This window comes from Microchirus variegatus (genome assembly GCF_963457635.1).
Source record: "Microchirus variegatus genome assembly, chromosome: 9".
In the NCBI taxonomy this organism is placed as follows: domain Eukaryota; kingdom Metazoa; phylum Chordata; class Actinopteri; order Pleuronectiformes; family Soleidae; genus Microchirus; species Microchirus variegatus.
In genome coordinates, this window is record NC_139810.1 from 3,530,761 (window position 1) to 3,542,900 (window position 12,140).

The following is a 12,140-nucleotide window of genomic DNA, read 5'->3' on the forward strand; positions in this document are numbered from 1 at the left end:
ACTCTACATGTTTGTCCTGGTATTAATAGTTAGATAGTTATTTAGTTATATTTGCCCATGTGCATTAGTCACACTGTATGTGTGTGTGTGTGTGTGTGTGTGTGTGTGTGTGTGTGCAGAGAGAGAGAGAGGGGAGTGTCGTACGTCTGAACATAAGTGGCTCGACCGGTCCCACACTGTCCTCAGGGCCCGACACACACACACACACACACACACACACACACACACACACACACACACACACACGAAGACGCAGCTGAATCACTGCTGGATGTTAGACGCAGGTTTCAATGATTTTAGCGTGAATTCACAAAGTGGATCAGGCCCAGATGAAACTCGGCGTGGTGGTAGAGCGTCTGATCCTACATCCGCACGTCAAATTTCATTCAAATCCGACGAGTTTTGACCGAGATCGTGGAAATTTGATTTGCTAACGTACACGTTCGTAACGCTTTCCGTTACCTTGGTAACAACAAACGTTATGGTCGCGCGCGGGTTCTTTTACCGTCAGTTACGTATAATTATTCCGTGTGGTTTTTGTAACATGAATTCAACTGTTTCTTCTGGATCTCCTGACAATGTGCGGACACAAACCACATGACGGCGGGTGACAGACAGAAGGCTCCGCCCCTTTAGGGTTACGAAAGAAAACAACAAAACAAACAAGTGTTTGTGGTTTTTTGGTGAGTGTGTTAAGACCTGGTTTTAGGGTAAGAATTGGGTTAAAGGTTAGGGTTAGGCACTCACTTGTGATGGATAAAGTTAGGGTACGAGGCTAGAGAATGAGTGTCCTCACTTTGACTGCTATGCAAGCGCGCGTGTGTGTGTGTGTGTGTGTGTTCTGGTTCTCTGTCTGATTTCAGAGCAGGTCTGAACACGTTTGTCCTCAGTCAGAACCAGTTTAACCACTTCCTCTGCGCTCATTCACTCACCGCTGTCGTCTGTTTGCATCTGTCACGTTTACATTCTGACACACACACCCCCACACACACACACACACACACACACACACAGACACACACACACACACACACACACCAGTCCAAATCCATGAAAACAAGAAAACTGACCAAACAAACGATAACAAACGGAAATAAAGTCCGTTTTCAGACCTTCATCAACCGTGCGTTTCCTCTGTCGTCTCTCCACAGTTCAGCCATGAGGTGGCGCTCATCTCGTCTTCCTCTCCTCGTCCTCCTCCTCTCTCTCCTCGCGCTCTCGGCCGCGAAAAAGAGCATGGCGTCGACGGAGTTCAGAATCTGTGCGTACAACGTACAACAGTTCAACAAGGAAAAAGCTTCTGATTACAGACTGATAAACACTCTGACAAGGGTAAGACACACACACACACACACATACTGTATGTGTACATATATATATATGTATACACAATAACAAAACACATACACATTTCAACTGTAAACTCTCCCACACCAAACCCCATAGAGAAAATCAGTGATTTTAGCTCACATGGACACAGGAGCTGCTGGTCTACTGCTGCCTCGTGTGGTCACTTTGTGTCACTGAGGTCAATCTGAACAAAGGATTTTCAAATGCCGAATTGACAAAATCAGACATTTGAACTTAGTGATGGAGGCAGCAGTGGATCAACAACTCCTGTGAACTCCTGTGTCTCTGTGATGTTAAAATCACTGGTTTTCTCTATGGGGTTTGGTGCGGGAGAGTGAGTGGTTTACAACTCGGCCTTTAATACTGTATTTGAAGACATGCATGTAGGATTGACATGTTTTTCGTGTGTGTGTGTGTGTGTGTGTGTGTGTGTGTGTGTGTGTAGGTGGTGTATCGCTGTGACATCGGTCTCCTGCAGAACGTAGTTGATCCTGATGGTTCAGTGATTAAAGCTCTGCTGAAGTCCATCAACAGGTAAAAACAAGAGACACGAGTCACTTTTTTTAGTGCAGTGGGCGGAGCTTTACAGAAACAAATAAAAAGCCAAACATTGATGAGCAACGAGTCATTTTGAATAACGGACAAAATCGAGACTGAAAATACCGTTAAAAGTCCTTAAATCTGTTTAAAAAAAAAAAAGATTCTGGACACGTGACAGATGATGAGTGTTGATGTTAACACACACACACACACACACACAGTGACATGGTGATGATGATGATGATGATGATGATGTGTGTCTGTCTCCAGCGTGGACTCTGATGAAAGGTACTGTGGACTTTAATGTGAAACTTTATCTAATCATAATTAATCATCCGCCAATCACCTTCATCCGCCCGCTCTACTAATCCTGACGTCTAACAGGTAACACTTTATTTTAGCGAGAGTCGCTCACAGAGTATCAACAAGTCCGTCAGTCAACAGAAACCTCTGAACCACTGTGACTTCAAAGGTTATGATATGCACTGCCGTTCAAAGGTTTGGGCTCACCTATGCAATTTTTGTTGTGTTTTCCATTAAAAGTCAGACTTTAATTCATCAAAAGAGTTGAAAAATGAATAGAAAATATAGTCAAGACTTTGACAAGATTAGAAATAATGATCTTTATTCTAAATAATAATTTTGCCCTTTCGTCAAAGAACCAGCAAAACTGTTTTCAGCTGTGCTAACATCATTGCACAATAGTCTTCCAACACCATTAGCAAACCCAATGTACCATTAGAACAGAGTAAATGGGCCTCTATACACCTATGTACATATTCCATTAAAAACCAGACGTTTGCAGCTAGAATAGTCGTTTACCACATTAACAATGTATAGTGTATTTATGATTCATTTAATGTTATATTTATTGAAAAAATAAGGAAATTTCTCAAAATGTAAAAAAAATGTTTTTCCCTCAAAATTTTAATTTCACTCTCAAAAAAAATCTCAAATTTTTTTTTTTCCCAAAATACTTTTTTTTTCTCAAGATAATATTTTTTGTCTCAAATGTTAATAGTTTTTCTCAAAATTTTATTTTACCCCTCAAAATTTGAAAATTTTCCCCTCAAACTTTTAATGTCATTCTCAACAATGTATATAGTGTATTTATGATTCATGTAATGTTATATTCATTGAAAATAATAAGGACATTTCTCAAAATGTAAATGTTTCTCTCAAGATTTTAATTTTTTTCTAGAAAATTTATTTTTTTCCCCTCAAAATTTGACATTCTTAATTTTTTTTCTTCACAAAATTGAATTTTTTGTCTTAAAATGTTTGTTTTTCTCAAAAAAAAATTTCCCCCTCAAAATATGACTTTGTTTTTTTTACAAAATTTTATTTTATTTGTTTTCCCTCGAAATGTTGATTTCATTCTCAAAATTGTTTTTTTCTTAAATTAAAAAAAAGAAATGTCTAAAAAAAATTACATTTTTAAAAAAAATCCATTAAAAAGCAGACGTTTCCAGCTAGAATAGTCGTTTATCACATTAACAATGTACAGAGTGTATTTATGATTAATTTGATGTTATATTCATTGAAAAAAAGTGCTTTTCCTTGAAAAATAAGGACATTTCTAAGTGATCCCAAACTTTTGAACAGTAGCGTATATACATGTGTCCAAGACTAAACCGAGTGTGCTGTGAGCGCCCTCTGCTGGTGATAACCCTTACCACTTACCAGACTACTCAGCGAATAAAATCTACGTCAGTTTAAGTCTACGATATCCTAAGAACATGTTGGTAAGTTGATAAGTGTTCTCACTCTCCCACACCAAAGTCCATAGAGAAAATCAGTGATTTTAGCTCGTGGGGACACAGGAGCTGCTGGTCTACTGCTGCCTCGTGTGGTCACTTTGTGTCACTGAGGTCAATCTGAACAAAGGATTTCAAACACTGAAGTGACAAAATAATGCATTTGAACTTAGTGGTGGAGGCAGCAGTGGATCAACAACTCCTGTGTCTCTGTGATGTTAAAATCACTGATTTTCTCTATGGACTTTGGTGCAGGCAGAGTGAGCGTGAACGTCGTCTGTTGAACGTGACCTTGTTGACAGTCGACTGTTAGCGGACGTAATAAAATAAAGTGTTACGACTCATTTTCTACATCCAAGGATTATTTGGGGGATTTTTTTTGTTCATATTTTTCGATGACTTTACTTTAACATCAGCAGTCGCATGTTTTGATCACGTCATTTTATTTATTATTTATTTTAACAGCTTTTATATTTACTCTAAGTCTTGTACGGCGTAGATCGACGGTCGCTGAATTGATCGTAGCTTTCTGTACACGTGGACGTCATTTATTTACGTCTCTTTGAACGCTCGCACGCGTTTTTATCATGTCTTTGTTTTTTTTTAAATAAAACACTGTGAAATGAATTGTGTACATTTACTGTCGTATAGATGTCATCACAATTCATGTGTGATCAGTCAATGAGATAGATCATCTAGAGATAGATCATGTAGAGATTGATGATGTAGAGTTAAATGATGTAGAGATAGATCATGTAGAGATGTAGAGATAGATGATGTAGAGTTAGATGATGTAAAGATAGATCATGTAAAGATGTAGATATAGATCATATAGCGATGTAGAGCTAAATGATGTAGAGATGTAGTTAGATGACGTAGAGATAGATGATGTAGAGATGGATCATGTAGAGATGTAGTTAGATGACGTAGAGATAGATGATGTAGAGATGTAGAGTAAGATGATGTAGAGATAAATTATGTAGAGTTAGATGATGTAAAGATAGATCATGTAGAGATAGATCATATAGAGATGTAGAGATAAATGATGTAGAGATGTAGAGATAGATGATGTAGAGATGTAGAGTTAGATGATGTAGAGATGTAGAGATAGATGTAGAGTTAGATGATGTAGAGATGTAGAGATAGATGATGTAGATGTAGAGTTAGATGATATAGAGATGTAGAGATAGATGATATAGAGATGTAGAGTTATATGATGTAGAGATAGATGATGTAGAGTTAGATGATATAGAGATGTAGAGATAGATGATATAGAGATGTAGAGATAGATGATATAGAGATGTAGAGATAGGTGATGTAGAGATGGATCATATAGAGATGTAGAGATATAGTGGTAGATGACGTAGGCATGTAGATATAGATGATATAGAGATGTTGAGATAGATCATGCAGAGATAGATGATATAGAGATGTAGAGATAGATGATGTAGAGATGTAGAGTGAGATGATATAGTGATCTAGAGATATATCATATAGAGATGTAGAGATAAATGATGTAGAGATGTAGAGTAAGATGATGTAGAGATAAATTATGTAGAGTTAGATGATGTAAAGATAGATCATGTAGAGATAGATCATATAGAGATGTAGAGATAAATGATGTAGAGATGTAGAGATAAATGATGTAGAGATAGATGATGTAGAGATGTAGAGTTAGATGATGTAGAGATGTAGAGATAGATGTAGAGTTAGATGATGTAGAGATGTAGAGATAGATGATATAGAGATGTAGAGATAGATGATATAGAGATGTAGAGTTATATGATGTAGAGATGTAGAGATAGATGATGTAGAGATGCAGAGTTAGATGATGTAGAGATAGATGATGTAGAGTTAGATGATATAGAGATGTAGAGATAGATGATATAGAGATGTAGAGATAGATGATATAGAGATGTTGAGATAGATCATGTAGAGATAGATGATATAGAGATGTAGAGATAGATGATGTAGAGATGTAGAGTGAGATGATATAGTGATCTAGAGAGAGATCATATGGAGATGTAGAGATAGATGACATAGAGAGGTAAAGAAAGATGATACAGAGATGTAGAGATAGATAATATAGAGATGTAGATATAGATCATATAGCGATGTAGAGCTAAATGATGTAGAGATGTAGTTAGATGACGTAGAGATAGATGATGTAGAGATGGATCATGTAGAGATGTAGTTAGATGACGTAGAGATAGATGATGTAGAGATGTAGAGTAAGATGATGTAGAGATAAATTATGTAGAGTTAGATGATGTAAAGATAGATCATGTAGAGATAGATCATATAGAGATGTAGAGATAAATGATGTAGAGATGTAGAGATAGATGATGTAGAGATGTAGAGTTAGATGATGTAGAGATGTAGAGATAGATGTAGAGTTAGATGATGTAGATGTAGAGTTAGATGATATAGAGATGTAGAGATAGATGATATAGAGATGTAGAGTTATATGATGTAGAGATAGATGATGTAGAGTTAGATGATATAGAGATGTAGAGATAGATGATATAGAGATGTAGAGATAGATGATATAGAGATGTAGAGATAGGTGATGTAGAGATGGATCATATAGAGATGTAGAGATATAGTGGTAGATGACGTAGGCATGTAGATATAGATGATATAGAGATGTTGAGATAGATCATGCAGAGATAGATGATATAGAGATGTAGAGATAGATGATGTAGAGATGTAGAGTGAGATGATATAGTGATCTAGAGATATATCATATAGAGATGTAGAGATAAATGATGTAGAGATGTAGAGTAAGATGATGTAGAGATAAATTATGTAGAGTTAGATGATGTAAAGATAGATCATGTAGAGATAGATCATATAGAGATGTAGAGATAAATGATGTAGAGATGTAGAGATAAATGATGTAGAGATAGATGATGTAGAGATGTAGAGTTAGATGATGTAGAGATGTAGAGATAGATGTAGAGTTAGATGATGTAGAGATGTAGAGATAGATGATATAGAGATGTAGAGATAGATGATATAGAGATGTAGAGTTATATGATGTAGAGATGTAGAGATAGATGATGTAGAGATGCAGAGTTAGATGATGTAGAGATAGATGATGTAGAGTTAGATGATATAGAGATGTAGAGATAGATGATATAGAGATGTAGAGATAGATGATATAGAGATGTTGAGATAGATCATGTAGAGATAGATGATATAGAGATGTAGAGATAGATGATGTAGAGATGTAGAGTGAGATGATATAGTGATCTAGAGAGAGATCATATGGAGATGTAGAGATAGATGACATAGAGAGGTAAAGAAAGATGATACAGAGATGTAGAGATAGATAATATAGAGATGTAGATATAGATGACACAGAGAGGTAGAGATCGATGCTATAGAGATAGATCAGATAGAGATGTAGAGATAGATGTGATCTGAATTTCCAGGATCACTCTTGTGTACTTTTACTGAAGTATAGCTGTCAATACAAATGTCTTCTTTTTCACAAACTTTTTCCACTATTGCTGCTGATTTAGAGAAACAGAAAACTTCACCATAGTTTGGATTAATCTGGTTTAAAAAGGGCTCAGTTTAACCCCAATGAAATGATGGCACAGGCTTTGCTTCAGCGGCTGCTTCCTCTCTGCTCATGTTTACTCTGGATTTGTCGGTGAATCATTAATTCAGATTCTTTGCTGGATGGTTTTTCTCGTCCTGTTACACATTAACCTGCTGCTTTCTTAAATAGGAAAGCTTTGCTTGTGCTTTTCTTGGTCTGAACTCGGGTGTAAACCTCTGATTAGCATGTGATTGATGTTTGATTTTTGGTGGTTTTGTGAATCTGGTTGAACTGAAGCTGTTTGAAGCGCTAACAAGGCTAACAGACGACTGCCACAGTTGTGGGTTCACATTTTACTCTACTTTAGTAAAAGTACATAAGCATTACCACTTCATATGTATATATAGTGTGTAGTATGTCATATATAAAGTATATTAAATTTGTAAAGTGAAAACTATTTGACTGTTTCCTGCGTCTGATGATAAAGTTTGAGGAAAACTCACTGTTTCATTCACCAAAGTGACGTGAAAACAGAGTTTAAACACAAAGAAACAAACGTCATCGTCTGAGGTGAGCGACGCGACCTCTCTGTTGTGTTGTAGTAACAGTGTGTCTCTGTGTTTGTGTTGAGGTACGACGGATACGTCTACAAGTCGCTGTCCAGTAAACCTCTGGGAAAATCTGCCTCCGACATGCAGCAATACGTCTTCATCTACAGGTGAGACGTTCAGGCGTTCACCTACGGTGAGACATTCACCTACAGGTGAGACGTTCAGATGTTCACCTACAGGTTAGACGTTCACCTACAGGTTAGACGTTCACCTACAGGTTAGACGTTCACCTACAGGTGAGACGTTCACCTACAGGTTAGACGTTCACCTACAGGTTAGACGTTCACCTACAGGTGAGACGTTCACCTACAGGTGAGACGTTCACCTACAGGTGAGACGTTCACCTACAGGTGAGACGTTCAGCTACGGGTTAGACGTTCACCTACAGGTTAGACGTTCACCTACGGGTTAGACGTTCACCTACAGGTAAGACGTTCACCTACAGGTGAGACGTTCACCGACAGGTTAGACGTTCACCTACGGGTTAGACGTTCACCTACGGGTTAGACGTTCACCTACAGCTGAGACGTTCACCTACGGGTGAGACGTTCACCTACGGGTGAGACGTTCACCTACGGGTGAGACGTTCACTTACGGGTTAGACGTTCATCTACGGGTGAGAGGTTCACCTACGGGTGAGACGTTCACCTACGGGTGAGACGTTCACCTACGGGTGAGACGTTCACCTACAGGTTAGCCCATGAGACTTTCACCTATGGGTGAGATGTTCACCTACGGGTGAGACGTTCAAACGTTCACCTACGGGTGAGACGTTCACCTACGAGTGAGATAACAATCTACAGGTGAGACGTTCACCTACGGGTGAGACGTTCACCTACGGGTGAGACGTTCACCTACGGGTGAGACGTTCACCTACAGGTAAGATGATGGTGATGAATTTAGATCTTGGTTTGTAATGATAGATGCAATAGAGATGGATACTATAGATATGTTGTAGTATAGAAATAGATGAAGGTAACCCTAAACTTGTATGTAGATTTAGCGATAGATGCTATAGAGATGTAGAGATAGATGCCCTGTCTACTTCTGTCCTCCTCCTACTTCCTCTTCACATTCATGTCTTTTCCGTTCGTCCAATCAGAGAGCAGACGGTGAGCGTGATCGGTCAACATCAGTACGAGAGCAAGCCACGGGTTTTCACCAGGGAACCGTTCGCCGTTCAATTCCAGAGCAAGAAAACCAGTAAGTGGAGACTCTTCATCTTCATCACCAGCATCATCATCGCCTTCACTCCTTCTCTTCCTCCCTCGTTTCCTCTGCAGGAGTCAACAAGTTTGTTCTGGTTCCTCTTCATTCTGATCCGACTCAGGCCGTTCAGGAGATGAACCGACTCTTCGACGTCTTTGAGACGGTGACCAAGCTGTGGAACAACGTGGTGAGGGAACACACACACACACACACACACACACACACGTACGTCGTCACATGATGTTCACTACAGTGTGTGTGTGTGTGTAGAACGTGATGTTCCTGGGAGATTTCCACGCTGGTTGTGCGTACATGAAGAAGACGGACAAGAAAAACATCAAAATCTTCAAAAACACCACGTTCTCGTGGCTGATCGGAGACAAAGTGGACACGACCGTCAGTGAGGACACCAGCTGTCCCTTTGACAGGTGTGTGTGTTTACTCGTACATACATCTTTGTTAAGCTACAGCGCCACGTACAGGCCTGGCATGAGTACTACAGTGTTTGGAGTGTGGATGAAAACGATTTTCACCGAAACGCGTTTGAGGAAAACTGTTGGTCATTTCTAAATGACAAAAGATATTTTTGAGAAGGACACAGTAGGACACAATAGTACACTATAGGACACAATAGGACATTATAGGACGCAATAAGACATAATAGGAAACAGTAGGACACTATAGGACACAATAGTACACAGTAGGACGCAATAGGAAACAGTAGTACACTATAGGACACAATAGGGCATTATAGGACGCAGTAAGACATAATAGGAAACAGTAGAACACAGTAGGACACTATAGGACACAGTAGGACACAATAGGACATTATAGGACACAGTAAGACATAATAGGAAACAGTAGAACACAGAAGGACACTATAGGACACAATAGGACATTATAGGACACAGTAAGACATAATAGGAAACAGTAGGACACAGTAGGACACTATAGGACACAGTAGGACACAGTAAGACACTATAGGACACATTAGAACATAGGACACAATAGGACACAGTAGTACACTATAGGACATTATAGGACACAGTAGGACATACTAGGAAACAGTAGGACACTATAGGACACAGCTGGACATTATAGGACGCAGTAAGACATAATAGAAAACAGTAGAACACAGTAGTACACTATAGGACACAATAGGACATTATAGGACGCAGTAAGACATAATAGGAAACAGTAGAACACAGTAGGACACTATAGGACACAGCTGGACATTATAGGACGCAGTAAGACATAATAGGAAACAGTAGGACACAGTAGGACACTATAGGACACAGTAGGACACAATAGGACACTATAGGACACAGTAGGACACAATAGGACATAATAGGAAACAGTAGGACACAGTAGGACACTATAGGACACAGTAGGACACAATAGGACATTATAGGACACAGTAAGACATAATAGGAAACAGTAGGACACTATAGGACACAGTAGGACACAATAGGACATTATAGGACACAGTAGGACACAATAGGACATAATAGGAAACAGTAGGACACTATAGGACACAGTAGGACACAATAGGACATTATAGGACACAGGAAGACATAATAGGAAACAGTAGGACACAGTAGGACACTAAAGGACACAGTAGGACACAATAGGACATTATAGGACACAGTAAGACATAATAGGACATAATAGGAAACAGTAGGACACAGTAGGACACTAAAGGACACAGTAGGACACAATAGGACATTATAGGACACAGTAGGACACAATAGGACATAATAGGAAACAGTAGGACACAGTAGGACACTAAAGGACACAGTAGGACACAATAGGACATTATAGGACACAGTAAGACATAATAGGAAGCAGTAGAACACAGTAGGACACTATAGGACACAGTAGGACATACTAGGAAACAGTAGGACACTATAGGACACAGCTGGACATTATAGGACACAGTAGGACACAATAGGAAATAGTAGGACACAGTTGAAAACAGTAGGACGCTATAAGACACTATAGGACACAGTAGTACACAATAGGACACAGTAAGACATAATAGGAAACAGTAGGACACTATAGGACACAATAGGAAACAGGACACTTAAGGACACAATAGGAAACACTAGGACACAATAGGAAACAGGACACTATAGGACACATTAGGAAACAGTAGGACATGTCTGGTCCTCACGCTCTGTCTCTCCTTAAAATGGCTGTTTTATGGGTTAAGACTTGGTTTTAGGTTAGAATTAGCTCAGGAATGTCCTCACTAAGAATGCTGTACAAGAATGTGTGTGTGAGACAGACAGAGAGACACTGAGAGAATGTGGAATGTTAAAAATATTCAGAGGAAAATAACAATTCAACGATGACTAAATTAACCGTGAACTTTTGTGTGTGTGTGTGTGTGTGTGTCAGGATTGTGGTTCATGGGAGGGCGTTCCTGAAGGCGGTCGTTCCGTACTCCGCTAAGGTCTTCAACTTTGGAAGAGAACTCAATATCAAAAGGGACAAGGTACGTTTATCAGCCGGACGCGACGCAGAACACGTTCACGTCTTTATCTTCACTGTTAGACAGCTTTCCAACAGGAAACTGACGTTTGTAAACCACTCACTCTCCCACACCAAACCTCAAAATCAGTGATTTTAGCTCGCGGGGACACAGGAGCTGCTGGTCTACTGCTGCCTCGTGTGGTCACTTTGTGTCACTGAAGTTAATCTGAAAGAAGATTTTCAAAATGCCGAATTTACAAAATAAGACATTTGAACTTAGTGATGGAGGCAGCAGTGGATCAACAACTCCTGTGTGCTGTGATGTTAAAATCACCGATTTTCTCTATGGACTTTGGTGTGGGAGAGTGAGTGGTTTACAAACAGGAAAAGTCTAACAGTGAGATAAAGATGTGAACATGTGACGTAGATATCTTAAATGACTAAAATCATTTCTTTCCTTTAAAATAAACAAACTCTGACTTCCAGGTGATGGAGATAAGTGACAACTTACCTGTGGAGGTGAGACTGAAGAGCTCCGCCCTCCTCCTTCAGGCCACGCCCCTGTTGTTCCTCCTCAGCGTCATCCAGCTCCTCCTGTCTCTGTGAACCGTGTGTCGGGAAGGTCAGGTGATCACTGATCTCGTCGCG

General features: G+C 39.3%; 1 protein-coding gene across 1 annotated transcript; it reads left to right on the forward strand.

Annotated features, from left to right (window-relative positions):
* Positions 1–1,236: 1,236 nt before the first annotated feature.
* LOC310931765 (deoxyribonuclease-1-like) lies at positions 1,237–12,136 on the forward strand (the record flags this gene model as incomplete). Its single annotated transcript, XM_083894994.1, has 7 exons — positions 1,237–1,332; positions 7,806–7,915; positions 8,911–9,011; positions 9,092–9,204; positions 9,288–9,445; positions 11,418–11,514; positions 11,979–12,136. 7 exons carry the CDS (start codon positions 1,237–1,239, stop codon positions 12,096–12,098), a joined length of 795 nt encoding a protein of 264 aa, XP_083751120.1. The 3' UTR covers positions 12,099–12,136.
* Between the last annotated feature and the right edge of the window lie 4 nt (positions 12,137–12,140).